This window comes from Gamsiella multidivaricata, assembly GCF_025024155.1.
Source record: "Gamsiella multidivaricata strain RSA 2152 chromosome Unknown BC939scaffold_24, whole genome shotgun sequence".
Classification (NCBI taxonomy): domain Eukaryota; kingdom Fungi; phylum Mortierellomycota; class Mortierellomycetes; order Mortierellales; family Mortierellaceae; genus Gamsiella; species Gamsiella multidivaricata.
The window spans coordinates 70,602-97,819 of NW_026251732.1; the positions used below are offsets into that span (position 1 = coordinate 70,602).

The window sequence follows — 27,218 nt, forward strand, 5'->3', positions numbered from 1 at the left end:
GCGTCAGACTAGAAAGCGTTGTACCACGGGTATTGAAAGAAACAGAAAGCATGAGTGCTCCTGTCATTTAGGCGTTGGTATCATCCTTTTCATATCCTTCGTCCTCGTAGACGCACGACCATTCATTGGCTGAAACGCGTTCGGTAGGAAACGCCGTCACCATCACGGCTTGCGACAAGTTCGACGTGGAAAAATGCACCCAATGGTCAACGCTGTACGGCTCCCCCTGATCAACAACTGACTCTTGACATAGCGACTATCGAGGATGCGCCCATTCTCAGAATACTCACTACTCCTTTCAGGGGCAGTACTTCTGTTCTCTTCAGCATCAGCCCAAACAGCCGCATCGTCACAACATCCACAGGATGCATTCACCGTAAGGGACACGGCGCCCATCCTCAAGGCACCAGAGGCATTCCACGAACAACTCGTCCTCAAGCCCTTGAACGATGGGAGTGTTTACAGCCATTTTCAATTCACCACCCACATCGGAACGATGATGGACGAGGAGCACTTTGATGGCGCTGCATCTAATATTTGTAAGACCAACAACTTTGGAAACTACCTGACCTCTTCTCCTGTATCTTTGAGCCGTGACTACAAACGAAGGGACTGATCGGCATGTTTATATACTACTAGTTACACACTATAACCTATTCCCCCGCTCAATCGGCCAAATCCTGCACAGTTTCGATGTCGAGGAGCTACACTTGACTTTCACGCAAGGACGGTGGCAATATAGTGATTGGGGCTATCCTCTTGCGCCCTCCGCAGGCACAGGTGTCGAACTGTGGGCATGGCTGAACGATGAGAAGCAGCAGTAAGTCTAACCGTTACCTTGAGTGCCTCTACTATCTTGAAGAACTGGGGCTCATCCACTCATTATTGCAACCTCTTTTCTTATAGGACGGATGCCAATTGGAAAGGATTGACGAACACACTCTCAGGATTGTTTTGCGCATCCCTTAACTTTATTGACGACACCATCAGCATTGAGCCGAAACTGTCATTCAGGAACGAGGGTCTTTACAACGTCCATTCCAGGAGCAACTCTTCGTCCAGTGAAGTACCGAAGAAGTTGCGTTATGGATCGCTGCCACACGAGAACGTCTGCACGGAGAACTTGACACCGTGGATTAAATTGTTACCATGCAAGAGCAAAGCTGGGATCGCTACATTACTCAAATCGCACAAGCTGTTCGACACTCGGTTCTACTCCATGGCCGTCCATGTTCGGCTTGTTTGCGAGGTGAGAAGAAGATGGGGCGACGGCAAACAAATTATGTATTATATATACTAGCGATCAGTTCATTCATTGTTTGCTACTGGGAAATCTTGACATTCTAATAGGATGAGTTGTGCAAGGTCAAGAGTCTGGAGTTGACGCAGACCATTACGACCGTGTTTGATGTGGCGAGACAGAATGGCAGCTACGACTGGTCGCTTTCAGGATTGTTTGAACGCGAAATTACCCAGGCTTGTCCTTTGGCTTCGACATCTAGCGTCGTCATGCATCTTCCACAAACCACACAGTATCCCAGCCAATTCGAACTCACTCCATACCCTGCCCAGGGTACGTATACGATTGGCTCAGGAGAGAACGTCCAGGAAATTGCAGCCTATGATCTGAAGAAGGTTCTTGAGGATGAGGCTTCAGCACCATTCCAGCTCTCCTTGCGCTGGGAAAACTCGCGACCAAAGTCAGGTATGCTCTCGAAAACAATATTTCTACGTTCTTGTGAGACCAAGGTGCCAATTGCTTACTCGCTTGTATTTATTGTTCCACATAGTTCGACCTATTACGCCTGGTATCGTGGCGCACAGGTACTTTACTGGATTCGGTCAGGAGCGTGGAGGACTGGCCATAGAGATCCACAATAACAATAAGCAGGACATAGAGGCAATTTTGCTGGACACCTTGCCATGGTATCTGAAACTGTACCTGCACACCTTCAGCGTCGAGATGAATGGCGAAGCACTCAAGAACCAACGAGGTATGCAAAATGGGACGGCTCTCTGGTTTCAATTGAGGCACAATACAGCACAGCAAAGACTGACGCCAATGGGCTCTTCCTATAGATGTTGTGAAGAAGATGTTTTATCAGCAAGCTGTGGACAGATCTAGACCGGCGGTCTTGGAGTTGGCTCTTAACTTGCCAGCACAATCCATGGTCAAATTCAGTATCTCGTTCGATAAGGTGTTCTTGAAGTATACGGAGCACCCCCCGGACGCAAACCGTGGATTCGATATTGGATATGCCGTCGTCACAGTGCCGTTGCCACGGCAGCAGGGACAGATCGGCTACGGCGGACTGGACCATTTGAGGATCTATCAGGAGCGAGAAGCCAGCCTTGTGGATAGTCGTCGTGCCGCCGGTGCAGCCAGTAATGAGGACGATAAGAACCAACCGGCAAAGGATAAAATCAGAGTGTATACCGAGACACTGCTTGTGAGTCTTCCTACGCCGGACTTCTCGATGCCGTACAATGTAATCACGCTGACATGCACGGTCATTGCACTGTTCTTTGGATCGATGTTCAACCTTATGACACGCAACTTTGAGATGGCAGAACCTGCTGAGGCCAACAAGGGCAGGGATGTGAAGGGCAAAGAGAAGAGCGAGGCATCCTAAAGTAAGCGATACCCTTCAAATAAATTCAACGCCACTAAATTTGAGCTGGTCACGTCATGCATGGATCTTTGACGAAAGAGAGTGCCCTGAATCCTGATCACTTCCATCTGCATTCCACCAACACGACATATACCACATGGCTGCTGAATACGAACTCTTCGAACCCCCAAACGATGCTATCTCCTCGGTCGTGTTCCATCCCTCGAAGCCCGAGATCTTGATGGTCTCGTCCTGGGACAAGGTATTTTGATCCTCTCCTAAATCGTTCAGCTAGATCTTGAATCAACTTCAGCTCTGCAATGAGGCTCAACTCACGATTTTACAAATGATCTACTCTGATGTCTGATAGAGTGTAGCGTTATATGATATCGTAAAGAACCAGCAGACTGCGAAATACAACCATGAAGCTCCCGTACTCGACTGTTGTTTCGGAGAGGGCATGGAGGCATACAGCGGAGGATTGGACAGGACGGTCAGGATGCACGACTTTGCAACGGGAAAAGATATTGTTCTGGGATCGCACGATGATGCCGTGCGTGCCATGGCTTTCAGCACCGCCAACAGTACGCCGGAACACTCCTTTCTGTACAATTGCGGCTTCACATCTTGACCACAGGAATGATACACAGAACTCAACTGACAGTTCTGTCGTCTCTTTTGACTTGTGTGATGCGTTCAATTAGACTTCCTGGTGACAGGGTCATGGGACAAGACGATCGGGACGTGGGACCATCGAGCTGGTGGAGTGGAGCACGGCCATAACCTCGGGAAATACAACCAACCGGAGAAGATTTTCTCTCTCGATGTCTGCGATCAAAAGCTCGTTGTCGCCATGGCAGGACGACACGTTTTCATCTACGACCTCCGGAACATGAAGGAAACTCTTCAACGTCGGGAGAGTTCGTTGAAGTACCAGACGAGAATGGTGAGGTGTATGCGGGATGGGTTGGGGTATGCATCCTCGTCGATCGAGGGAAGGGTCGCGGTCGAGTTCTTTGATCCGTCCGCGGAGAGCCAGGCGAAGAAATATGCGTTCAAGTGTCATCGAAAGACGATCGATGGCGTCGAGACGATTTATCCGGTCAACGCGTTGGCGTATCACCCCATGTAAGCTTTACCTGTATTTGTGAAGTGTACAGTGTTTTGCAAACTTTCTTCTGAATGCTGGAGTGCTGACAATCATCACATCGTCTTTTTTTTTGTTGTTATCTGTCTGGACTTTTTTAAGTCATGGAACATTCGCATCTGGTGGAGCCGATGGCGTGGTGACACTATGGGATGGATTTAACAAGAAGCGGCTACGACAGTACAACCCGTACCCGACCTCGATCGCATCATTGTCGTGGTCCTGTGATGGCAAGACATTGGCCGTGGCGAGTTCATACACGTTTGAAGAAGGCGAGAAGGATCATGCGCCGGATCAGGTCTTCTTGCGGTCAATAGCGGATCAAGAAGCCAGGCCCAAGACCTTGCCCCCATCTTCTGCATCTTCTGCGGCAGTAGCGGGATTGAGCATGTAAGCAAGGGGCTCATTGAATGCATTGTAAAGGCATTAGGTTTCGCCTCGATGTTTGATGGTTCCGAAATAAAGCATACGAAGCTTTGTTTGATGCACTTTGCAAAAAAACTTAATAATGTACAATACCATGAAATGCGAAAAGATGTGAGGGCAATATAAGATAGAAGTCATGCCAAAAAAATATTAAATAGTTCTTGATAGTCGACAGCTTGGTATAGTTTTTTTTTTTTTTTTTTTTTTTTTTTTTTTTTTTTTCATTCGCTGTCGTCAATGGCATCTAGTGCAGGATCCTGATACTGCTGATCACTCGTCAACAACGCATCCAGCAACAGCTCTCTCTCGGTCCTCAATCTTGTCAACTTCTTCTTCAAATCCTCATACTCCGCCTCCAACGAATCCCTTTCATTATGAATGTACCGGAACTTGGCCTTCAGAACTCCATATCGTTGCCGCGGGGTCTGTCCATTCTCGTCCGCGAAATCTGAATCCTCCGCATCCTCGTCTTCTCCCTCCTGCCCTTCCCCTTCCGAGTTTTGTCCGTCGCGGTCGCGGTCGCGGTCATGATGATGACTATGATCCTTATGATGTCGACGGCCTCCCTTTCTCGACTGATCCAGATGGTGTAATATTAGGCTATCCGCGAATTTTGGGTGATAATGTCGATGATCTCCCTCTAGCCGACCATCATTGAGTTTCCGGACTTTGGCGGGGTTCATACGTGAGGTTGAAGCTGATTGCTCGGCGTCGGAGCCGTGGTGCCGCCGTTTCTTGGCGCCGAAGGAGGATGAAGGAAGGAGAGTCGAGGATGCGGCGGGGTCTTTCATGGTGTAACGGCCTCTGGATTTACGGCCTGTGAACCGCTCAGGCACATCGCCGTGTTGGCATTTGAGATGCTTAGCCATGGCGCTATGTCGGGATAGAATTAGACGGATTAGGTATTTGAAAAGAGAGAGAAAGAGAGAGAAAGAGGGGAGAGATGCTTACTCGGAACGACTAAAGCTCTTGTCGCATTCTATGAGTTGGAAGCATAGTCGTGGAGGTATGGATCAGTAGTATATTCGTCTGCCAATGTGTATTGTTTCAAAGGTCCATTGAGAGAAAGAGTATTCTGTACCTGGCACAGGGCAATCGTACGGTTTGTGCTTCGTATGGCTTCTCATATGTGAGATCAGCGCAAACCTCGTCGTCTGAGCAATTGGTCTCCTTGAGCAGCCTGCCAAAGAAAAAAAAATCAACAGTCAGTGTTAAAGTATACATACAAAGCGCCGTTTATACTTGTTGCTCCAACCCACATCCTGATCCACACGAAATCAATAGATGCGCTGGTTTACCTTGCCATTCGCAAGTGTATGCCGTTTTCTTCCATCCGATATGCTCGTCCGATAAATGTATCACCAGGGTTGCCAATGAGGGCAGCACTTTGCCACAATCCTTCCATCTGCAAACAGTTTCTTCTGGCAGGTTACTGTACTCTTCGTCGTTCGGGTGCCCTGAAGCTGCTTCCTCATCATCATCGTTATCAGAGGATAGTGACAGCTCGCCGTCTTCTTCTATAGGATCCCGTTTGTTCTCTCCCCCGTTGGTCCTGACATTGTGGTCGTGACGATCATCACGGTCTTCATTGGAACCGTCCGAGTGCTCGTCTTCGTCTGCGTCTCCGTCTCCATCTCCATCTCCGTCAGCCTCGCTGTCTTCGTTGTCTTCATGGTCTGCAGAGGTATCGGCAATGAGGTGTGATCCGTTTCTTAGGTGGCTGGTTGTGTCCTCTTGCTTGAGAGTCGGCTCCAGAGGAGAGAATGTTGAAGGCTGGTGGAGGTGTGATATTGTATCCTGGCTGTCTGGTCGAGTGGTAATAGAGATCGCGTCAACGTTCTGATGCTGTTGTTGTTGGGCGACCTGATCAGCTTCGGAATATGAAGCCATAGCTGCGATGATTCGATGGTCCTGCTGTCTGAACTGTTCCTAGGAATGTTCTTATGGGTTGTTCCTTGAGAATTAAAAAAGAAACGAAGAAAGTGTAAGGAGTCGTGTTGACTTGCTTGCTTGGGTGGTCGAGTCGAGCAGAGTCGAGCTAAGAGGTGTGGAATGAAAGGGGGTTGTTGCTGTGCAGGGCCAAGGTCTTACTTCGGCTGTCTCCCATGCATCAATTCGGACACGGTGATGTCACCGTAGACGATAGTAGCAATTGATTCCGTCGGGCCAGCGGAAGGGAACTCCCTCACCCGCTTGTTGTTTATTGTTCCCGATCAAAAGCTGCACTCCTCCCCTCTTTCTCATCCATCATCCCCTTCAACTCCATCGCCATGTTCGCCGCTCGCCGTGCTCTCCAAGTAAATGTCGCTCCCTCCTACATCACCTCTATCTTCACTTCCTACATTTTTTGCCTCTTTTTCTCCCTCTTTCTGTTGACTGATAAGCAGGATAACCCCACGTCTTCAACGTCGTGATCATTCACCCACCAAACGCCAAACTGCCCTGCATACTCGCGCACCTTACCCCACCATCAGTCAATCTGCCCAATTATACTTCACATGCAATCAGACATCTTGGGAGCACAAGTGTTAACATCCTTCTTACTGTCACCCTCTGTTGCTGCACCCTCTAGGCTACCCGTGGCTATGCCACTTCCACCAGCGTTCAGGTAATGATCGATCGCTCACTTTGCAACCAACCCACCACCGATGCGCATCAGGGTCCAATCAATCGCGGCAGGAGGGCATCATATCACATTGGAACCTTCATATCGTCTTTCTATTCTCTATGGGCGGAGCAGGGAAACGCGGTTTTTCTGGAAGCGATGATCCCTCATCTTGTTGGCGTTGACCACTCGAATCGATCCAGGAACGCAGACTTGCGGTTACGCTCATATCTAACCACTATCCGCCTCTTTCCTTCCCATCGCGATGGATAATCAATCGCTCAGATCCCTCTTGTCCTCCACGGTATTGAGGGTCGCTATGCCACCGCCTTGTACACCGCCGCTGCCAAGAAGCAGGCCCTGGATGCTGTCGAGACTGACTTGAAGCAGGTCAAGCGCGTTGTCGAGAAGGACTCGAAGCTCCGCGAGTTCCTTGAGAACCCCACGATCAACCGTATCGAGAAGAAGAGCGGTGTCCACCAGATGCTCGCCGCTGGCAAGTACAACGACTTGACCAAGAACTTCTTTGACACCTTGGCCGAGAACGGTCGCCTCTACGACACTGTCAAGATTATCAACTCGTATGGTTCCTTGATGAGCGCTCACCGTGGTGAGGTCCAGGTCACCATCACCTCCGCCAAGGTACTTTTTAGACCATGTTGGATTTTATGTTTTGTTATGGTGTGCTGATATGGGTCAATTACTAATACATATCGTGTCGCTTGTGTTGAATGGCGCGTATGACAGGAGTTGGACGCCAAGGAGATCGCCAAGGTCAAGGGTTACCTCGCCAAGTCTGCCTTCGTCACCCCCAAGCAGACTCTCATCGTCTCTAACAAGGTAGTCGTTCGAATCAATACATTGGACTGCAGAGCGAAGAAATTGCCGGCTTGATTATTGATCTTAAGTTGTCTATGCGAATGTGTTATAGGTCAACCCCTCCATCCTTGGTGGTTTGGTTGTTGAGTTCGGTGACAAGACCATCGACTTGTCTGTCTCCTCCAAGGTCAACAAGTTGAACCAGTTGCTCCACGGTTAGTCAATTGAGACATCGTTTACACTTGAAAAAAAAGCGTTCGTTATCACCATCAAAGAAGGAACTTCTTTTACTAACTACATCATCTTTGAATTTCAACCCTCAATATCTCGTAGAGGCCATCTAAATATCTTTTCCCTCGATATTCTCCATGTCGATCCACTTGGCATGGAGGAACAATCAAATAATGCGATAAACCATAAATTACAATAACGCATTTTTCTTTTCGAAAGAAACCAGTACAAAAACGCCCTGCTCTTGTCTTCCTTTTTCTGACATATACACTCCCCTCCAAAATAAAATGGTCCATTCAATTGAACTGGCCCGTCAACAATATTATTTGCTGTCTATTCGGAAGACTTAGCGAGGGCTTTCCATTGGGCAACTGATTCTGGTCATGTCCACCTTCAATTCAATCCGCACCGCTCAGTCAGTTTGAACGCAGTTCCTAAACGACGCAAACGACACGAGGAGAACTAGAGAGGATACAGAAATCTTTATTTTCATTTTCATTCTCGTTCACAAAGCACATCCTATCTCTGGGCTACATATATTATATAGCAAATACTAGTACCATAGCGCTGCGATTATGCCTTGAACGTCAAAGATAGACGTATACGCGCTGCGTCAGCCTTTGAAACGCGTTTCGCGATCGAGACGAGTCACTTGCGCGGTAAATTAAAAAAAAATAAACAAAAAGAGCGAAACGCGCCAACACGTCTCAAAAATCCAACGGCACCACGCTTTCCTCGGTGCTTCCTTCCGCTCATTCAACCACCCCTTCCTCTTCAAATACCACTATTACCGCAAAGGATCCTCATATCACACCTAAAAGGAACACAATGGACGATATACGCCTCGAGGATGAGCCCTTCGAGCCTTTTGACGACTACGAGGATTATGCAGACCAGATGATGCAAGAGGCTGAACGACAAGATCAGCTCAGAATGATGCCATCGACTTCTTCCAACAGTAACAGTAACCAGAACCAGGATTTATCCGCAAACGATGAATTACCAGAGCAGCTCGATTTCCTGGGGATGTTGCAGAGCCAAGCCCAGGCCGGGGAGCAGGAGGTTCAGAGATTTCAGCAGCAGAGGCTACAGGAGCGACAACAGGAACAGCAGTGGCAAGGAAGGAAATCTGGGGGTGGGAGTCGACCGATTGGTTCGGCGGTAGAAGGAGGTGGTGTGGTGGGGGATTTGGGGGATGTGAAAGTGACGAAGAAGAGGGTCAAGCAAGTGACATTGGATCAAGAGAGGTAACAGCCGGACCTTTGGGTGTTTGCTGCTATTATGTCGCGTCAATGTACTCTGTTTTGTTCTGTTGAGCAAGATCTAATCTGATCTGACCATACGTTGTTGAATATATGACACAGGTTATTGGGCGAGCATGGATTACCATTGCTGTTAACCAACGGAAAGAGGTTTAAGATTCGACACAAGTATAAGGACAGTGCAGAGAAGAACGCCAACGCAGTAAGTTTGATTAAACTACTGGATCAACAACAACGGTTGGTCCGCAAGGTATAAAGAGAATAGTGAACAGGAATACTGAAGATAAGGTCTATTTTATTTTGCATTTTCTTCCGGTTATTCTAGAAAAATAATTTGGCGGACCTGATGCGCGTGTATCAGACATGGGCCCATAACCTGTTTCCGAAGGCGACGTTCAAAGACTTTATCACGCAGGCGGAATCAAAGTGCAAAGAAAAACAGATCAGGGTACGACCTCCTTGGGTGGAGAGCATCAAACCTGTACAGATGAAGATCTTGCATATGGAAAGCTCGTGATCTAACTCAATTACCTTTGTTTTCAACGTTTCTCAGGCAACAATGGAAGGATGGCGGGATGCACAATGGAACGAAGTTAGAGGGAAGAGGCAAGCTAAGGAAGAAGCAGAGCGCGCGGAGCAGGAGGCATTGGATCGACAGAACGGCGTCTGGGAGGAGCACGAAAAAGAACTGGGAATGCGACCTACAGAGAGCATGGATCGGGATGCACTATTGTTCCCAGATATGGGTCCTTCAATATCGATACCAACAGCTAGTTCTTCGTCTACAGCAGTCTCATCTTCAAAACCACCTTCACAACCCCAGCCAAGACCTGTGGCAGTATCCAGGAAAGGGAAAGAAAAGGCCTTCGATAATGCGTCTACGACCATGCGATTGCATATTTCGGACGACGAGGACGATGACTACGCAGGTGCTTTGGACCGCATGCGGATCTCGATGAATTTGGATCACAGAAATGGCGACGATCGGATATTGGACAAATGGGATGGTGTTCGCAGCAAGGTCGAGGATCGTGAAGAGCAGCAAGAAGGATCATGGAAGAATGAGATTGATCTGGACAACTATAACAGTGATGTGGAGGATGATGAAGAAGAGGACGAACCGTTGTTTACGCATCGGGCGTTAAAGATGATAGGCGAGTTGAAGGCAGCAGCTAGGGCTCCTGAGGAGAGTTCACATGCGGGCCAGACGGATGGTGATCAGGATATGGACCAAGAGGCTACGCAGGAACTCCCTTTATTGAAGAGTACGCTCCCGGAGGACGTAGACCGGAGTAAAAGCCGGGGAACAGGGCTGCTTGAGGATACAGGAGATAGTCTGCGGAATAGATCCAGTTTTGAGGAGGACGAGGACGAGTTATTGAGCAGACGGAAACCTGCTAAAGGGAGAAGGACGATACTCATGGACGATTCTGATGATGAATGAAGAAACCATCGCGCTTAGCAATGCGCGTGTCCTTTGTAGAGTATTTCTTACTACGCAGCGCACGATCCCTCTCCTTCTCAGCCTCGCCTCTCCTTCATCCATCCATCCGTTCACATGATGTACGCCTTTCGTAGTCATGTTGGGTGTCGAATGTATTTTTATTTCCTGTGACATAGATCACAATTTTTTAATGAAAAGTGCATCGCCCAAATAGGAGCCCATTATTTGAGCCTCAGTAACGTTCTGCGACAAACTGGTACTGGACATCCCCAAGTGTAGTCTTCACTGAGACTCGGTGCTGCGTTGCCAGCTTGGCGTCCAGCTTGTCCATCATGGAGGTGTCATGGGCAAGGTCGTAACTCAGTCTCAGCCTCTCAAGGTTGGGGCAGCATTGTGTGACAAAGTCCAGGAGGGCCCGGTTCTCTACCCATTCGCAGTCGACCGTCAGTTCCTTCAAATGGTCCATCACTAGGACCTCTCTGTCCTGTTCGTTCCTTTCGTTGCCATGTTTTTGATATCCTTTTGAAAGCCGTGTCTCCTCTTGTGAAGACAATTCCGACTGTGAATCTTTGTTCTCGTCGTACAGAGAATCGAACCCCTGAATACCCCGGAGATTCAACCTAACAAGGCTCCTTCGATTCCTCTTCAACACCTGGACCAGCCTACCCTTAGATACATCCCACTGCTGCAACGTCAGTTCCTCCAACGCGTCCAAATCCTGCATAGCCGCTGTCTCGAGATCTGAAAGCATCCCCGCATAGGGGATAGCACCTATCCAACACAAGCGTTTCAATCCCTTGTTCATCCGTACAAGGTGTACGGAGCGAGGACAGATCCGAAGAAGTGTGAGTTCGATGAGGTGGCGGCATTCGAGGTTCCCACCCAGGCGGCCATCGTAGTTTGTGATGATGCGGAAGCCGGGAGATTGGAGGCGAATGAACTCGTCTGGAGGTGACGATCGACAGTGTGTGGAAGAGAAGGAAGAAAGGGAAGAGAAAGCACGCCCGTCAAAGACGGTCCAGAGGAGGGGATAGAAGGTTTGGTACCAGATTCGGGAGGTGAGGGCGCAGGCGATGAGGCCTTGCGGGTAGAATTCGTAAGAAGTTGTGGTACTGGTGGGTATCCAGGCGGGGATGAAGTCCCCGACGCGGCGGAGGATCTCTGGGAGGAGGAGGGGGTTCAGTCTTGCCATGGCTGTAGCAGAAGGAGATGACGAAGAGGGAGCGATAAAGTGGATGTAGATAAAGGAAACGGGTATGAAAAAAGAAACGGTTGGGTGCGGAGAAAGAGTGCTGAAAGGTGTAGGGGGATGCACACGATATGAAGGATAGGTCTAGACCAATGGACACATCCTATTCGAAGGAGTGTATATGCGCACGTCGCAGAGCAACAGCATCTGTATTTTTTGTTTTATTTATTTAGTCCTATCTTCAAGAAAGGAATTCAGGATCATCCGTTTCCTAAGTGGTCCTTCGCGTGATCTACATCGATGTTAGTGTGGCAGAGCGAAGGAGCCGTAGGGAGATGTGGCCGCACAATACGCAGCCTAGGAAACCATACATCCAAAAAAAAAAAAAAATGCGCGCGCTTGGGGGCCCATGGGACGCGACATTCCTTTCAGACTTCCTTGTGAGAAGTAGACCAAGCTACCGGCTGCCACGATTTCTCGCTTCTTTCATTGGTCAGTGGAGCCGTGTTTCCGTACAGTTTCTAATTGGCTCCGGACGGGATACAGACTAGATGTCTTGTCCTTTTGCATCCTTCTTCTCTCCCTACTTTTTTATGCAAGCACATGTAAAAAATGCAATAGCTGACTTCTGCTTAAAGCTTGCTACCCAACCTTCAGCACAAATCGCGCCGAAAGACCAATGAAAACGATGATATGGCTGTTTCTCTTGTTATGCCTAGGTATGTGTTCGTTCCTGAGGGCATCATATCAAACCGCACGCAGTTCATAGACCAGAATGGAGCGCTAAACAATTGTAGAGTCGATTTACTGTGTTAGGCTCTATGGCACTTGCCTTTCAGGAACACTACGATGCCCTCGCCTCGGGCGCCCTCGTTCTCGGCGTCAGTGCTGCAGCGCCCGATGCAGATGGGACAGGTGTCTTTCGGGACTTTAAGAATCACGCCGATGTTGTTGCCTCCATCTTGCTCTACAGAGCCAAAGAAACTGCCTCTCCGAATCGAGTCATGGAGTCAATACGCACCCAGAGGCATATTTCGATTTCCAAGAAAAAGTCGCCTCCTTCCCAGGGACCAGGAGTACAACTCGTACCTGAATGGCGATCCTGAGCAGATGTTGGATAAGATTTTAGAATGGTATTACCAGGCCATGAAAGGCTGTTAGGCTGTTGGCCGACAGGAAGGACAACAATGTCAGGACATTCGGGAGGCGTTTCGACAGCCGATTCCTTCTACAATCGAAGACCGAAATTGGAGGCTATGGATTCTGAGCCTTATGACGAATCACAGGCCTGAGGGTTCGGACGATATTACGATCGAGCTTGTGTATGTTCAACTGACGATCTCGAGGGCCGAGGATACAGGAATACAGGAGCAGCTGTAGTTGACTGGCAGGTGGCATCGTTGACAAAGCTGCGGTACGGTGTTGTGGGAAGATATATCAGTTTTTATTCGGATAAGATCGACTCGTGGGAAGCTGGCTGCAGACGGGCGCCATAATCAGCGGCCATTTCAGGCCCTGAATGGCGGGTGCCCAATAAATTATCGAGCCATTGCTGCTGCAGCCAGTCACTGCCCATACAAACAACAAAAACGGTTGGCCTGAGCGAGCAGGACCTACAACAGTAATCTCGTCCTTCACGCTCCGAATCAACTTTGCATCATCACTTGAACGATCGCGTCCAATCACTTCTTTACCTTCGACATTCAGTGCGACATTCCTTTCTAAAGATTCAACACCTTTAAACCGTTTTCAATTGCATGACAAAAAGCAAGGCCAAGAAGCGCGAGCTGGCAGCCGCACGAGCGGCAGCTCATAGGGCACAGGAGCAACTCCAGAAGACTGGATCAAAGTATTCCGCAGCGGCGATCGACCACCAGGCAATGAGTAAACGGGAGATCAGGAAAGCGGTCAAGACGGAGCGGAGGGCTGCGAAGGAGGCTGCTAGGAAGGCATTAGAGGCGCTCGAGAAGGAGAAGGTGTCATCCTCAAGCACTGCACGGCGGCATGGTCAGGGCCACGAGGTTGAGGACGATGACGAGCCGCCAATTTTGGTACCGATCCGAAAATCGGAATCTTCTTCTTCAAATGGCGCAGACATCAGTGGATCAAAATCGGTCAAGACCAAGAAGAAAAAGAAGAGCAAGGGAAATAAGGATAAGGAGGCGAAGGCCGATACAGCATCAGCAGCATCTTTCGACTCGGCAGTGACTGAGAAAGTTTCATCCATCAGCATCTCCACGGCTAGATCAACATCAACATTGGCTAGCTCACGTTCAATACCAGTATCTGAGGAGACGACCACAGCAACGACAGAGTCCTGGGCACAGGACGGCACTTCAGATCAAGGATTTCCGCTCCTATTCCAGGCAATTCAGTCCCGCCAGACGATCGATCTCGCGACTATGACTAACACAGCCGCGACAACCATGCAGTCCCATGTACCCAAAAAGCCGAGCAAAAAGAAGCGGAAGCGTGAGAGGGAGCTGCAGCAGGAGCAGGGGCAAGAGGATCAGCAGGAAAAAGTGAATGCTTCCACAGATCCAAGGCACGAAGCTGAAGATAGTGCTGAGGAATCAAAGGAGGAACCTCCGGAGCCCAAGAGGATCAAACTGGACGCACGACAATCCTACAATCTACAACAACAATCCGCCGGGAACGGTCTCGACCGTCGAGTCGACTACAGGAACGGAAATCAACTCCCCAAGGATATGCAAAAGTACTGGTACCAGCGGTATCGATATTTCCGGCTGTATGACCAAGGGATCAAGATGGACAAGGAAGGGTGGTACTCAGTCACGCCGGAAAAGATTGCGGCCCACATTGCAGAGCGGTGTGCGAGCGATGTGATTATCGATGCGTTCTGTGGAGTCGGCGGGAATGCAATTCAGTTTGCGCTAACGTGTCACCGGGTGATTGCGATCGATATCGACCCGGTCAGGCTGATGTGTGCTAAGAATAATGCGAGGGTCTATGGGGTCGAGGATCGGATTGAGTTTATCTGTGGAGACTACATGACCCTGATTCCGAAGCTCAAGGCGGACGTTGTCTTCTTGAGTCCGCCATGGGGAGGTAACACTAATGCGCCTTACTGGTAACAGCGGATGTGATATATGTGTTGTGCTTGAATAACTAACAATGTTTTCGATTGTTCGTTTGTGAGTAGGTCCAGGATATCTAGCACAGGATGAGTTTGACATCAAGCAGGATATCCCCATGGATGGGTAAATAAGCAGGAGCTTTCATTATTTGTATTGTATTGCGAGTACTGTGATTCACTCTATTTCTAATTAAATGGCTTTTTTACTCGACAACTAGGGAATTTCTGTTCAATGAGACTTGCAAGATCACGAACAACATTGCGTACTTCTTACCACGGAATTCGAATGCGGAACAGATCGGTCGCCTTGCTGGCCCGGGCGGTAGTTGTGAGATCGAAAAGAACGTCCTCAACGACGTCTGCAAAGCATGGACAGCGTATTTCGGGGAACTAGCTGTTGTACCCGAGGAGATCGAGAATGACGAGGAGTACAATGAGGATCAGGGGCACTATATTGGTGAATATGGCACGGAAGGATACGTGGAGGAACATGCGGAGACGTATTAGCGACTGGAACGATGGCGCAACAATAAAATCATTTCCTTTCATCTCAATACGTTTTCAAAGGATGAGATACAAAACATTTTTATTTCTTCAAAATTTCTGCCCCTATGTGTACGATAAAAAGCCAGACAACGCAAAGATGCCTACAAGAACAATGATCTCCAAGTATCAACAGACCCTCTCCTTCCGCCGAGCATAGGACTTGACTCTCTGTTACCATCAGCGTTCAGATCTTCAACCTCCAATGGCGCATCGCTCTCCGGAGAACTCGCGTCCATGTCTCGCCAGACCAGACCCGTGGATGTATCGAGCGCATACCGACCGTTCTGGCTCAATCTCTCACAAGCGCCCAACGTAAAGGCATCAACCACATCGTCCTCCATCTCCTTGAGGTGCGAATCTCCTTCCTCCATAGTCTCGGGATATTGCGAGAAACGGACCCGCAAGATCTCGAAGGTACTCCGCATGCGGTACAAGAAATCGGTCCTGAGGTCCATGCACGCGATCCCGCTTGTGATAAAACCCTCCTGGTCGGCGAGGCCTTGCTGTCTGACTGTCGAGTTGCGAGCAGACCGGATGGCATGCACGGGTAAGTAATCTCGCGTCCACATCGGGGAGCTGGCGAGTTGCATGGCCGTGATTCGGAGTTCTCGCCAGCGCGGAGAAGACCAGGGGAGACCCCCGGTGATGGCAGCAACGGCGCCGTCCTTGAGTTTGAAGACAGCTATGCGAAGTTGGGGCAGGGCGCTGGGGTGCTCGCGAAGGATCTGGTTCAGGCGTTCGATGGAGTGGAGAATGGTGGATAGGAAGGCGTTCATGGATTCAATGTGCTGACGGAAGTTTTGGAGGGCTTGGGTGTTGCTCCGGCGGGCATTGTCGCCGATCATAGTGCTCATAGTTACGAAGTTTCTACTTCCTTCTAAGAAAAAAAAAAAAAAAAAAAAAAAAAGGGTACAGGGGAAGTAGGTGCAAGGAGAAGCAGGAGAAGAGAAGGTAGAGAAAGGCGGCGAAATGTATAGTGGATCTTTTATAGGAAAACAAGGGTGTCGTGAAATACTGGCGGTTAATTGTTATCGTTCCTAAGGGCTCAGTTGTGGATATGCAAAAGATGGTATTACAAAAGGCGTTAACCACGAGAGAACATGCCTTTTCGCGTTTTTTATTTTTTTTATTCTGGCCTGGGAACTGGAGTCGTCGCGCATCTTCCGATAGATGTGGAGCTATATGTCCACAGGAACCAATGAACGGACATTGCTTACCGCAAGATACGACATTCTCAGATACCTGACAACATGAGGCCTTGAACAGCAAATGATGAACATTGTCTGTGCGTATCTATGTTTCATTTAAGGTTATTAGCTGGCAGAGTCGAATAACATGAAGACTCAAGCTTATTATCCGAGGGCCAGGACCATATATGTGTTATCTTCTTTTATTGAAATAAAACGCGAAAATCCAGAAACTACCCGTAAGGAAAAAATGAAATAAATTCTGCTCGTATACCATGAATGCCTACTATCTTCTCAAAGGAGAGCCAGGGCGTGCAGAAATGAACCAGGGTGGGAAAAGAGGGTGGGACATATATGGTCCTGGCCCTCGGATAATAAGCTTGAGTCTTCATGTTATTCGACTCTGCCAGCTATTATCCTTCGGGCCAGGACCATATATGTGGATCCAGAGCAGAATTATGAAAGAACCATCGATGTGAAATTGGTCGCGGTAGCTGCATTCAGTCGATAAAACTTGTCGAAGAGTACGGATGAGGACCAATTTCCATGGACAACAACATCATCCACGCGAGCACCTTGTTTGATCGCAGCCGTAGATCCGATGGCACGGGCCTTGGGTAACTTGGCATCCTTTGGCAGATTAAGCTTACGACTAATGAAAGCGATGTGGTTACTGATGCGCTCAGCTCCGACATGTCGGCTAGGATCCCGGACATCGCGCAGGAGGGGGCGATATCGTATCGACGCGTCTTTGGGATGAGGAACATCAATGTCATGTCCTTGAATGCGTCGGAGGTATTCGGTGAGGGTCTTGACTGGGCACAAGAGAGTGTCGTCGTGACTCTTGACTGTGGTATATCTGCAGATACGGTTACCACCTCGTGTCTCCTTTGGGATCAAAATAGGGAGGACAGCCGTGATCCGGTCTAAATGGAACTTATCATTGGACAAGTCGATGCACATAATGTCGTTGGGGCGTAGGAAACCACATGTACCAAGGAGCCAACATAACTTTTGAGTAAGAACCACCGTGCTGAGGCTCTCGTTCTCTCCTTGCTGACGAAAATAGTCGACTACGGGCTTGATGTCGATGTTCAGTTCCTTGGTGTGCTTGATCTTTCGCCGACGTAAAGCGAGAAAGAATTGTTGAAAGTCGGGGTCGTTAAACGAGGACTTGTCGTCGTACATGTGAACGATGGCCGACTTGTATGCTTCGACTGTGGCCGAGGACCAGTTGTTAATCGATACGCCTGAAGCAAGCCAGTTGAGGAGCTGTGCTGGCTGCGGTTCCATAGCGTCCACTCCGCGTGCAGTGGCCCATTTGATGTATCGATCCTGCACACGTGAGTATGCTTGCTGCTTGCGTCTCAGTTCTGGGCTGTCAATGATGATGGATGCTGTGTCGGCGTCCCATCCTTTGGCCAAGAGGCGGCGCCGTTTACCCTCCATGCGCATAACGACCAATGGGGGTTCTTTGCCAGAATGTCTGGCGCGTTTCCCGGTGCTGGAATCACATGATGACGGGGGATCGGGATCGGTTGCGCCGTCGATATCATCCTGACTGTCGGGTACCACACTGCTGACGGCCAGCGTGGTGTCACAATGGTTGCTGAGATCTTCTCCTGGCGGATCTTCTGAAGCACGAGAGGGATCAGATTCCATGGGGGGCATAAGTAGACGTTGCCTAGAGGTCGCCAACGATGTCGAAGAGCGTCGTGTCCGGCGGCGCCTGGCGTGGGCTTCCAGGTCATGTATTGTGGCAACTGGTGGTTGATCGGCGAGGCGAAGAGATCGACGTGGTGGGGTCCCCATTTGCGATCCATTTTCTGAAAGAATGCCTTGCTGATTGACCATTCCAGTTGTCCTGTCAGTCGTCGGGAAGGTGCGTCCGCTGGGTTGAACGCTGATGGGACGTATGTCGTCCGAACCCTGGTGCCCGTTTTCAGGCACCACTCCCATAACGATGTCGCCAGTCTCATCAAGTCCGGTGATCGCGTCCCTCCGAAGTGATTGATGTACGCGATTGTCGTTATGTTGTCGGAAATAATATTCACTGTGCGTCCCTTGATCTCTGGGCGACGGAGGGCGATAAAGACTGCCAGCAACTCCTTGTAGTTGATATGGCGAGATCGATGCTGCTGAGACCAAGACCCGCTGTAGGAGTGTTTGTCGATCACAATCCCCCATCCCGAATCTGACGCGTCTGTGTAGATGTCCTTCTGAGGGTTCGATACAATCCATGAGAGTCCGTTCCATTGTTGGAGGTGGGTACGCCACCAAAGAAGTTCCTCCGTTGCTGCTTGAGGGAGAGAGATCGAGCTCTCCCAGGACGAGCCCGATTTCAGCGCATGGATCTTGGCGGCTTGCAAATGTTGAACCTTGAGACGCGCTGGAAAGACCGCTGCAGTCATGGCAATGGCCTTGCCGATGAACGACGAAAGCTGACGAATTGTGCATGTCCCTTTGTTGGCCAACTTGGATGCCTCGCGTCGTACGTCGCGGATCTTCTGTCCTGGTATCTTGAGGGTCATGGACCGTGTGTCGATCTCGAATCCCAGGTGTTGCAGTGTCTGCGAGGGCGTCAGACTGGACTTGGATGCCTTGGTCAAGAAGCCTAGGCTCTTCAGTTTGTGTAGTACCATCTCTGTAGCTTGAGAGACTGTTTCTCTGTGGTCGCCGCGATAATCAGATCGTCCAGGTACGCCGATATCCGTATCCCTTTCCGCCTGGCCCAGCGTAGAAGGGGCTTGAGGACTTTCGTAAAAACTAGGGGTGCTAGTGATAGACCGAATGGTAGAACCTTGAACTGATAGAGTTGGTCCCTCCACTGGAACTGAAGAAAGTGTCGCGATGATGGGTGAATTGGGACGTGTAGGAATGCATCGCTCAGATCTATAGATGTCAAGTAATCGTTTCGATTTATTAAATGGCAGACGTGTTGAATTGTTTCCATTTTGAAGTGTTGTATTGGGAGGAATTGGTTTAGTGCTCGTAGATTCAGTACTGGCCGTAGGTCTCCTGTCTTTTTGGGGATGACGAACAATGGGCTTGTAAAGCCGGGCCCACTCGCGCATTCGATTGCTCCCTTGGTCAGCAAAGCGGATACTTCGGCGTCGATGGTCTTCATTGCATCCTTCGATAGCGGATGAGGCGGAGAGTGAAACTTGGACACTGGTGGCGGTTTCTCGAACGGCACTTTGTAACCCCCTTCGATGATGGACAGGATGTCGGAGTTGTCGGTAATTCTCTGCCATGCTTCTAAGAAGAGAGTGAGTCTCCCTCCGACTCTCTCTGTGTTTTTCGGCGGCTGCTGCTTCGGCCACGTCGCTGGCTGTCTCCCTGTCGGTGGCTGCTGCTGTCCCTTCGTCGGTAGCTGCCGCTGTCCCCCCGTCGGTTGTTGAAATCCCGGTGAAAAGAGGAATTGTTGTCCCCATAATCGTTGCGGCGGTATCGCTGATTGTTTTTCTGCTGGTTGTTGCTAGAATTAGAGTTGGATCGGTCGTTGCCTGATTTGGTGCTGCCGGTCTGGTGCTGAGATTGAGGAGGTCTTCGGGGTTTGAACGCGTTGGTGATGGTCCGAATGGATTTAATCTCCTCTTGAAATTTGCCTGGGTCCACAATATCCAAGGAGTCCTGCTTGTAAGTGGCGCCCTGTGAGCTGCGCAAATTGTCCATGCGTATGGTGTTGATCCTGCCGGCAGTCGCAGCCAGTTGTTCTCGCATGAGAATGGCAAATGTTGAGCATAGTTCCACCACGTCGTCGGCATCCATGGGTCCGCTGCCTTCCATGGACCAGATCTGATGGAGGAACATGTCGATTGGTCTCGTGAGGTTGACCAGACGCTTTTGGAGGTTGCGTAGCTGGTGATCATGGGCCTTCTGTGGCGGAGAGAGAGGAATGACATTTGGGATCTTGGGAGGTTCGTATCCCATCGCTGAATTCTTGGGGTAGCGGCGGAACTGTTCCCAAAATTCGTCGTCCGGGGTGTCTTGCTGAAAGAAAGATGCGGGGTCTGAAGGCTGGATAGGAGGATATCGTTCAGCTTCCTCTGCAGAAGGATGGTAAGTCTTGACGGAGATCGGTTCCTCGAGCTGAGGGTCTGAGTCTCTGGAGCTTTGAAGAATAGCGATCTGGCGGGCCATATTGGCCACCTGTTCTTGAAGGTTGGCAATAGTGTTTGCATCTTGTGTGGGAGGAGTAGACATGGAGTGATTTTCTATGTATGCGGGTATGTCCCTGGCGAAACAAAAGAAGATAGTAGGCATTCATGGTATACGAGCAGAATTTATTTCATTTTTTCCTTACGGGTAGTTTCTGGATTTTCGCGTTTTATTTCAATAAAAGAAGATAACACATATATGGTCCTGGCCCGAAGGATAATGGTGTAGACATGTGTCAGGGATAAGTTAAGGAAATAGAGTTTGGGCGAAGGTGTTTGCAAGTGAGGGATGAAGGCGATATCGCTATGCTTCTCATAGAAAACTGTCATTACCAACGGTTTCTCACTGAGACCCCTGCGATTTTGTTTTTCATTTGTCCTTTTGATCCTTCTTGCGAAGTCTAAGCATAGTATCCAGAAACGCAAATGGTCGAAATCGCACAACACACGTACTTCATACGCCCGTTGAGATTCAACAACAGGAACTGAATCGAAAAGCAGCCTTTTTACACAACGTTCGTAAAGAAACAAAGGCTGCTTTTTCTTTTTTCCTCTTTACATGTGGCATGAATGAGTCAACATTCACCGATTACACCCCAGATCCAGCCTGAGCATAGTGACGCGCGGTTGCTATATCTCTACGTCTTTTTTACCTTCTTTCCCGGTATACTTACATCCCATACAAACCGAGCTTTAAAGCGGCCTTTTCTTTCTTTTTTTTTACTTTCTCGCGATCCTCACCTTCATCTTTTCCCCACAACCCCAGGGATTCTGCACTCCACACTTTCCACGCGCAGTCTGTCCACATCCTCCTTGAAAGCCCGCTCGTTCTTTATTTTTTCTTCCCATCAATTCCTTAATCCACCCAAGCTTAAAAGAATAAAATGCGTATCGAGGACAACAGTGACTTTGAGCTCAGAAGCCGCACCCAGAACCCGAACCCGCGTGGGACATGGTCCCGCGGCGACGAGCTGATGATGTTGCGGTATGAGCGGGCCATGATCGCGGTCCGAGCTCGCGTCAACAGGATAAGGAAACTGGTTTCTGGAATCGTTATCCCCGCAGAGGCTCGAAAGCGCATCGGGATTGTGACGCAACGCGCGGATCTGAACTTCAAGGAGACGATCCCACCCACGGATGGGTCGTGGGCGGACTTACTGGAGGAACTGGATAATTGCATGGGAGAGTACTTCCCGGGGAATGAGATGGAGGCGTCTTGAGATGTGTTAGGAAGATGAAGGGAGTGGGAGAGAGAAGGAGGATAGGGTGTAAGAGAGACACAATGGCGATTTAATGGATCAGATCGATAGTAACATGAATAAAAGTGTTTTCGAACATAGTGTTTCCAAAGGTAAAATGGTGTGTCCCATATTTTCTTGAATAAACCCTTTCTTTCCTTCTTTTTTTCCATGCGTGAAAGTATCTTTCGGGAAACCAAGACATGATGGCGTGAGATGAGACTTCAGAGTGCAGAAGGCGATTACACCTCGTGTCAATGACCATAGCAAAGACAACTAGACGATCAGTCCATTCATTGTAGCCACAACTACCATTTCTAAACTAGGAAACAGTCTATTAATGGATCGATCCTGTCGAGAATTTAAGGCCTACAACCGAACTGGAAGGCAATTTTCTAAGCGAGCAACACACCCGTTAGTCCGTCCAACTCCTGAGTGGTGTTGAGACCATCGACCTAAAGCACCTTCAGGACTTCATCCACGATATCCATGATCATCATCCATCGTATTCCCTCCTTGTGGTCTCCCTCAATTCCCCGAAATCGTACTTTCAACATCTCAAAGACCCCCTTTTTGTTGTATATGAACAAAGCATTTGCGTCAATCAGACTGAAAAGGTCGACAGGGACGGGAGTTTCAGAGCCGAACTGATTGGGGTCTACGTCAATCTCCCCCCAAGTCCACATTGAGGACATTGTGAGCGCCCTGGCTTTGTTTTGAAGGTCGATCCGGCGGGCAGAGTCCTTCCACGACAAGCCTTGCTCAAAAGCTGCAACAATTTCATTTTTAAGCTGGATAATCTGGGGTCGGAACTTTTGTAGAACATCGGGAGATTGTTCAAGGAGTTCATACAGGTGTTCGATGGACGTGATAGTGTTGTTGATGAATGCGAGTATATTGGTGATACGTCCCTTGGGAAGTAGACAATTGCCATGGCGAGTTTCTTCCTTGAGGAGGGGCAGGGTAAAGGGTGAGGTAAAAGACGTGATGGCAGGGCTCTATTTTTTTGTATAGGGAAAATGCAAAGTTTTATAATGAATTCTGAGATGCGAAAAGGCGTTTTGGGATCCGTTGGTGTTCATTAGCACATAAATGCTTGCAATTGTTCTGTAGCTATGAACAGCTGCACCCGTCTATTAGGGGCCGTGCTTAAAAGTATGAGTCTTTCTCTAATATGAGCTGGAGAGTATGTTCTTTTTTCTGTGCACAAATGATAGGCTTAAAGACTTGAAGCAGTAGACGCGCACTTAGCGGGCATGGTGAGCGAGGTCGAGATCAATGAAAAGGAGACTTGCGGCGTAGCCATTTTCTTGAACACATCTCATTGTTTTCTTTATTTAGCTTTTTTTTTTGCAAATATGGAAGTCAATTTCATGGTTCAACCTATTCATTATTTTGCTACTCGATAGTTCGCGCCAAGTCAGGCTAGGTTGAAGGACTTTGAGCTTCCTTGGTGCTATTGTGCAGGTTGTTTGGCAGTATCAACTGAAACAAGCTAACACATCGCCCTTCATTTGCCAGAAAATCGCATCGGTCTCTTTCAGATCATTCGAATACTTTCCAAAGCGTTCTTGCAGCATATCAAGAGCGCGCTTCGTGCTGTATAGATACTTTGTCTTCTGGTCCAAAATCTCCGTATTGAATAAGCGGTCGATGATTTCCGCCGTGTCATCGTCAGTGGGTGGACTGGTTGAAATGGATGGGACGAGTGGATACAGGGATTCCATCTCCATGTCAAAAAGCGCCAGATCACTCAAGCTCATAGTGATTGCCACTACGTCCTTGTGGAGTGAGCACGGTGCAGAGTAGTATTCACTGGCGTCGAGGTCACCCCAGTTCCATAGCGATAAATTGACAATCTGTTGAGCAGCAATCTGCAGCTCTCCCCAACGTGGGGAAGACCAGGGAATGCATTCGATCATGGCATCTACGACTATGTCCTTCAGCTCAAAGATCTGGGTCCATTGGTCCTGCAGCGCGTTCGGGTTCTCCTTGACAGTTTGGCCGAGACGATCAACGGCGCGGACGATGCAGTCGACAAAGGACTTCCTCGCTTGTATTTCGCGCTTGAGCTTCAGGAAATCTGGATTGTTTCCCATAGCAGCGCATTTTTGTTGTATCTGCGAAAGCATGGTGGGGGGAAGAAGGGGGGAGAGAATAGTTGGAGAGGTGAAAGAGGTAAAAGGCACGGAGGGGTGAATTTGGTGCACAGCCTTTTGTAGGAAAAGGTTACAAAATGCCATAGCCGTTTCTGAGAGTTTGGCGCGGACATGAAAAATTTTAATCCGACGGCAAATTGGCATCTCTGTCTTTTTTTTTTTTTTTTTTGCTTTGTGTGAAGTCGTGTATCCACAAACACCATTCAGATGGATGGGCCTTAAAACCATTTATCTGTAGCTTTAACTCTATATCCCTGCGCTCTTAACAGTAAAATCGCTGTTGCGAACCGCAAGTCTTGCACTGCTATAATAGACCTGCGCTTCGCTCGTCTATGCACAAATGACGCGTCTGTGCTTTAAATAAGATTTGGGCGCAGCGCGTAGCAAGGAAAGGAAATAAAGTTTATAAGGTTAGGTGGTTAGGTGGTGTTGTACCTGCTTCTCGTCGCAAACCAATATAGCGGTGGTCTACCATTGATAATAATAACCTTAATTGTTGACTTCCAGCACGATGTCTAAGCACCATGGACGAGCCTCGCTCCTCGCAATCGTCAGAAACAAAAACGAGTGAATTGTCCGGCTATATCCACGCGCATGTGGACTGAGTTTCAACCACAGACATGCACATGACAAACCAGGCTTTTCAAAGCACTCTTAACAAGAGACAAAGGCTGCTTTTCCATCCCCATGGAAGGGGGATGAGTCACTGACTGCCTACCTCAGACCTTGGTATCCAGCAGATTAACGTGGACATGCTGACGCGTCCATAGCAAACTCTCATTCACTTCTCCGTCCATGGATTTGATGTACTCATTGACGGTATCACCCTTTCCGAATATATAGCTGAGACCCAGCGTAATCTTACCTCCTTTCTTATTCACTCCATCTCTTTCACTTTGCTCTCACCATTCTCGTTGCACTGCCTTCATATACATTATTTCTATCTTCACACCCTATCTACACCATCTCAGATACAGCTTCCAAAGGCAAGGACATGCAACCCCCACAAGGCAACAATAGTTTCAGCAGCATCTACAGCGACGACATATCCACTTGGCCAGGCTCGACTCTCGTAATCCGTGAACGAATGCTTAGATATGAACGACTACTGACCGCTATCCGCACTCGCATAATACACGTCCAGAAATTGTCCATGGAGCACCAGATCTCATCGGAAGCCCGCGAGCGAATTATGTGGGTCCATCGCCGTGCGAGCCAGTTTTTTGAAGAGCTTGTCCCAGTGTGTGATCCTTCGTGGGGCGAGATCCTCGAAGAGCTCGACTCATGTATCAATGATTACTTCCCTGGTCATGAGATGTAAGCTCCTTAGGGGGGAACTCGGATGAGAGGGAATCGCCTAAGAGGTTATATGGGAGTTCGGCATTTTTACAATGCCTGTCAGGTCCATAGCTCCCAGATAGTATCGGATAAAGGCGGTAAAGAGAATTCTCATTTAGTATACATTCTTTGCATGTACTTTGAAACGTTTATGATGCATCATTTTGAATATGAGTCCTGAAGGTCGCGAATGCGTCTTCCAAAGAAGCACTCATTCCGAGGTTCAGTATTCTCTTGATAAACATTCATTTGTGAGAAGATATTGGACATTATCGTTGCAAGGTCTTGTACACATGAATAATCACATAAGCAAAGTACGCCGGACTCAAAGAAGGCTTGAAAACGACAGTATTTCCAGAATAGAAGCGAGAAAGTAAACTTTACTTTGATAATCTCAAGGCCTAGGATGTCAAACTACGCATTTGATTTGGATAACTCGATGTCTTCTAACTTCCTGTACGTCGTCTTCGCCGGGCAGCTGAATATATTCGGCATGCTCCTTGATGAAGTTATGAAGTTGAGCTTGGTTTCCTTATTCTTAAGACTGGAAACAGCTTGGTGTGCTTGTTCGGAAAATCTCAAGCGGTACATGATTTTGGTTGAGGGGTCCATTATGCCAGTGGCGAGTGAGAGGCTATGAATGTTTATCTCTGCGTTTGAAGCGTTTCCAGAAATTTTGGCGTCAAACTGCAATGTCAAGGATGGGGAAGAGATATAAGAAAATGTTAAGAGAAAGAGAATTGTGTTTGAATGCGCATCTGCCCAAAAAGTAGTCACTGGTGCAACCCTTTTTCATGACAGCGAAATAAGGTTTGACGTTGCAACTGTGACTATCGCAGGCTATCCAAACTTCCAGCTTGCGGGTCGTTTATTCACACTAACACACACGCAAGGAAGCAAGCAAGGAATAGGACGTCAAAACAGGACTGTCAAGAAAACGCGAGTATATGCGAACTGGGTTAAAGTAAATCGTTCAACAGATCACTCCAGACTGTAATTCCGGGACAAACAAGACCATGTTCTTGAGGAGAGCTTCATTCTGACGACCATAGTTCAGTTTTAATTGAGAAAAATGAGGTGGTGATGATAATGTCATAGTCTGTTTATTTTCAGTCAGTTGAAGGAAAAAAAATACAAAAATAGGGTGGGAGGATGAGGAAGAGGATAAGGAAAGACAGGCAGCCGAAGGAGGATTGATCATTGCCTCGTTCTTTTTAAACCATGTTTTTTTTTTCCACGCGTCTTTAATTTCCGATTTCAGGACGCGGTCCAAGTTCAGGAAGGGGCTCATTCGGAAAGTGAGTCTCAAAGATCTTATTTATGTCCTCGAGAGTTTGCGCCCACAACTGATGTGTCTCAGGAGTCTCGTGATCCCTTTGGGTCCGGATAAAGGTAGTAATCGACAGGATCGCGCCCAGAGGAGGGTCCACCATAGCGGGATTGCTCTCTCGCAATTGCGTCAGTCTTTCGGCACGATGGAGCACAAGCTCTTTCTGTCGCTCAAGCGCTACAATCGCTGGCATGTGGTGGCCATAATAACGACCATTTGTGGGAGCGTGAAAACGGTTGGTGGTGGGGTAATTGACCATTTGTGCTGAAGTTTTTTTGGGTAAATTCAAAAAGGCTGAGTGTGTAGAGGCTGTGTTTGGTTACTGAAGAAGTGGTGGTGGAAGAAGATAGTAGTGGAGGAAGGTACGAGGTGTGGAGGGGCCATATTTATATTTGTGGCAATCTCATTATGTACTGTGGCTGCATTGG

General features: G+C 48.6%; 13 protein-coding genes across 13 annotated transcripts; 6 read left to right on the forward strand and 7 right to left on the reverse strand.

Annotated features, from left to right (window-relative positions):
- Nucleotides 1-265: 265 nt before the first annotated feature.
- Nucleotides 266-2,633, forward strand: BC939DRAFT_502083 (GPI transamidase component PIG-T; the record flags this gene model as incomplete). Its single annotated transcript, XM_051560244.1, has 6 exons — nucleotides 266-539; nucleotides 640-820; nucleotides 907-1,249; nucleotides 1,351-1,705; nucleotides 1,791-1,994; nucleotides 2,080-2,633. 6 exons carry the CDS (start codon nucleotides 266-268, stop codon nucleotides 2,631-2,633), a joined length of 1,911 nt encoding a protein of 636 aa, XP_051413352.1.
- Nucleotides 2,634-2,687: 54 nt separating this feature from the next.
- Nucleotides 2,688-4,407, forward strand: BC939DRAFT_447895 (mitotic checkpoint protein BUB3-like protein). Its single transcript, XM_051555162.1, has 4 exons — nucleotides 2,688-2,874; nucleotides 2,983-3,196; nucleotides 3,317-3,740; nucleotides 3,862-4,407. Exons 1-4 carry the CDS (start codon nucleotides 2,770-2,772, stop codon nucleotides 4,151-4,153), a joined length of 1,035 nt encoding a protein of 344 aa, XP_051413353.1. The 5' UTR covers nucleotides 2,688-2,769; the 3' UTR covers nucleotides 4,154-4,407.
- BC939DRAFT_492034 (uncharacterized protein) lies at nucleotides 4,407-6,231 on the reverse strand (the record flags this gene model as incomplete). Its single annotated transcript, XM_051559514.1, has 4 exons — nucleotides 5,484-6,231; nucleotides 5,267-5,365; nucleotides 5,137-5,164; nucleotides 4,407-5,058 (listed from the first exon to the last, which is right to left on the reverse strand). Exons 1-4 carry the CDS (start codon nucleotides 6,073-6,075, stop codon nucleotides 4,407-4,409), a joined length of 1,371 nt encoding a protein of 456 aa, XP_051413354.1. The 5' UTR covers nucleotides 6,076-6,231.
- A 224-nt stretch (nucleotides 6,232-6,455) lies between these two features.
- On the forward strand, nucleotides 6,456-7,953 carry BC939DRAFT_502086 (OSCP/delta subunit of ATPase; the record flags this gene model as incomplete). Its single annotated transcript, XM_051560245.1, has 6 exons — nucleotides 6,456-6,482; nucleotides 6,758-6,793; nucleotides 7,076-7,432; nucleotides 7,538-7,630; nucleotides 7,722-7,824; nucleotides 7,943-7,953. 6 exons carry the CDS (start codon nucleotides 6,456-6,458, stop codon nucleotides 7,951-7,953), a joined length of 627 nt encoding a protein of 208 aa, XP_051413355.1.
- A 715-nt stretch (nucleotides 7,954-8,668) lies between these two features.
- On the forward strand, nucleotides 8,669-10,546 carry BC939DRAFT_502087 (replication fork protection component Swi3-domain-containing protein; the record flags this gene model as incomplete). The annotated part of the gene is made up of 4 exons (XM_051560246.1): nucleotides 8,669-9,087; nucleotides 9,205-9,304; nucleotides 9,428-9,550; nucleotides 9,656-10,546. The coding sequence occupies 4 exons, from the start codon at nucleotides 8,669-8,671 to the stop codon at nucleotides 10,544-10,546; spliced, it is 1,533 nt and encodes a 510-aa protein (XP_051413356.1).
- A 232-nt stretch (nucleotides 10,547-10,778) lies between these two features.
- BC939DRAFT_527928 (uncharacterized protein) lies at nucleotides 10,779-11,822 on the reverse strand (the record flags this gene model as incomplete). The annotated part of the gene is made up of 1 exon (XM_051561439.1): nucleotides 10,779-11,822. The coding sequence occupies exon 1, from the start codon at nucleotides 11,736-11,738 to the stop codon at nucleotides 10,779-10,781; it is 960 nt and encodes a 319-aa protein (XP_051413357.1). The 5' UTR covers nucleotides 11,739-11,822.
- A 306-nt stretch (nucleotides 11,823-12,128) lies between these two features.
- On the forward strand, nucleotides 12,129-13,260 carry BC939DRAFT_447906 (uncharacterized protein). Its single transcript, XM_051555163.1, has 3 exons — nucleotides 12,129-12,451; nucleotides 12,549-12,719; nucleotides 12,825-13,260. Exons 1-3 carry the CDS (start codon nucleotides 12,415-12,417, stop codon nucleotides 12,839-12,841), a joined length of 225 nt encoding a protein of 74 aa, XP_051413358.1. The 5' UTR covers nucleotides 12,129-12,414; the 3' UTR covers nucleotides 12,842-13,260.
- Nucleotides 13,261-14,161: 901 nt separating this feature from the next.
- Nucleotides 14,162-15,339, forward strand: BC939DRAFT_395815 (RNA cap guanine-N2 methyltransferase-domain-containing protein; the record flags this gene model as incomplete). The annotated part of the gene is made up of 3 exons (XM_051552246.1): nucleotides 14,162-14,804; nucleotides 14,896-14,956; nucleotides 15,051-15,339. The coding sequence occupies 3 exons, from the start codon at nucleotides 14,162-14,164 to the stop codon at nucleotides 15,337-15,339; spliced, it is 993 nt and encodes a 330-aa protein (XP_051413359.1).
- A 79-nt stretch (nucleotides 15,340-15,418) lies between these two features.
- On the reverse strand, nucleotides 15,419-16,232 carry BC939DRAFT_502091 (uncharacterized protein; the record flags this gene model as incomplete). The annotated part of the gene is made up of 2 exons (XM_051560247.1): nucleotides 15,419-15,441; nucleotides 15,554-16,232. The coding sequence occupies 2 exons, from the start codon at nucleotides 16,230-16,232 to the stop codon at nucleotides 15,419-15,421; spliced, it is 702 nt and encodes a 233-aa protein (XP_051413360.1).
- A 789-nt stretch (nucleotides 16,233-17,021) lies between these two features.
- On the reverse strand, nucleotides 17,022-17,753 carry BC939DRAFT_395857 (uncharacterized protein; the record flags this gene model as incomplete). The annotated part of the gene is made up of 1 exon (XM_051552248.1): nucleotides 17,022-17,753. The coding sequence occupies one exon, from the start codon at nucleotides 17,751-17,753 to the stop codon at nucleotides 17,022-17,024; it is 732 nt and encodes a 243-aa protein (XP_051413361.1).
- Nucleotides 17,754-20,246: 2,493 nt separating this feature from the next.
- Nucleotides 20,247-20,749, reverse strand: BC939DRAFT_447914 (uncharacterized protein; the record flags this gene model as incomplete). Its single annotated transcript, XM_051555164.1, has 1 exon — nucleotides 20,247-20,749. A coding segment is annotated over one exon (503 nt), but the record flags the coding sequence as incomplete, so codon positions are not given.
- A 1,669-nt stretch (nucleotides 20,750-22,418) lies between these two features.
- Nucleotides 22,419-24,095, reverse strand: BC939DRAFT_502094 (uncharacterized protein; the record flags this gene model as incomplete). The annotated part of the gene is made up of 2 exons (XM_051560248.1): nucleotides 22,419-22,961; nucleotides 23,466-24,095. 2 exons carry the CDS (start codon nucleotides 24,093-24,095, stop codon nucleotides 22,419-22,421), a joined length of 1,173 nt encoding a protein of 390 aa, XP_051413363.1.
- A 2,609-nt stretch (nucleotides 24,096-26,704) lies between these two features.
- Nucleotides 26,705-27,068, reverse strand: BC939DRAFT_527933 (uncharacterized protein; the record flags this gene model as incomplete). The annotated part of the gene is made up of 1 exon (XM_051561440.1): nucleotides 26,705-27,068. Exon 1 carries the CDS (start codon nucleotides 27,047-27,049, stop codon nucleotides 26,705-26,707), a length of 345 nt encoding a protein of 114 aa, XP_051413364.1. The 5' UTR covers nucleotides 27,050-27,068.
- Nucleotides 27,069-27,218: the final 150 nt, after the last annotated feature.

Excerpts from the sequence above, each read along its gene's own strand:
- BC939DRAFT_447895 (XM_051555162.1), top strand. The coding sequence starts at position 2,770 with ATGGCTGCTGAATACGAACTCTTCGAACCCCCAAACGATGCTATCTCC. Across the intron at positions 3,197-3,316 it reads GGCTTTCAGCACCGCCAACA|ACTTCCTGGTGACAGGGTCA; the intron begins GTACGCCGGAAC and ends GCGTTCAATTAG. Across the intron at positions 3,741-3,861 it reads GCGTTGGCGTATCACCCCAT|TCATGGAACATTCGCATCTG; the intron begins GTAAGCTTTACC and ends GACTTTTTTAAG.
- BC939DRAFT_447906 (XM_051555163.1), top strand. The coding sequence starts at position 12,415 with ATGAAAACGATGATATGGCTGTTTCTCTTGTTATGCC. Across the intron at positions 12,452-12,548 it reads GCTGTTTCTCTTGTTATGCC|TAGGCTCTATGGCACTTGCC; the intron begins TAGGTATGTGTT and ends GATTTACTGTGT.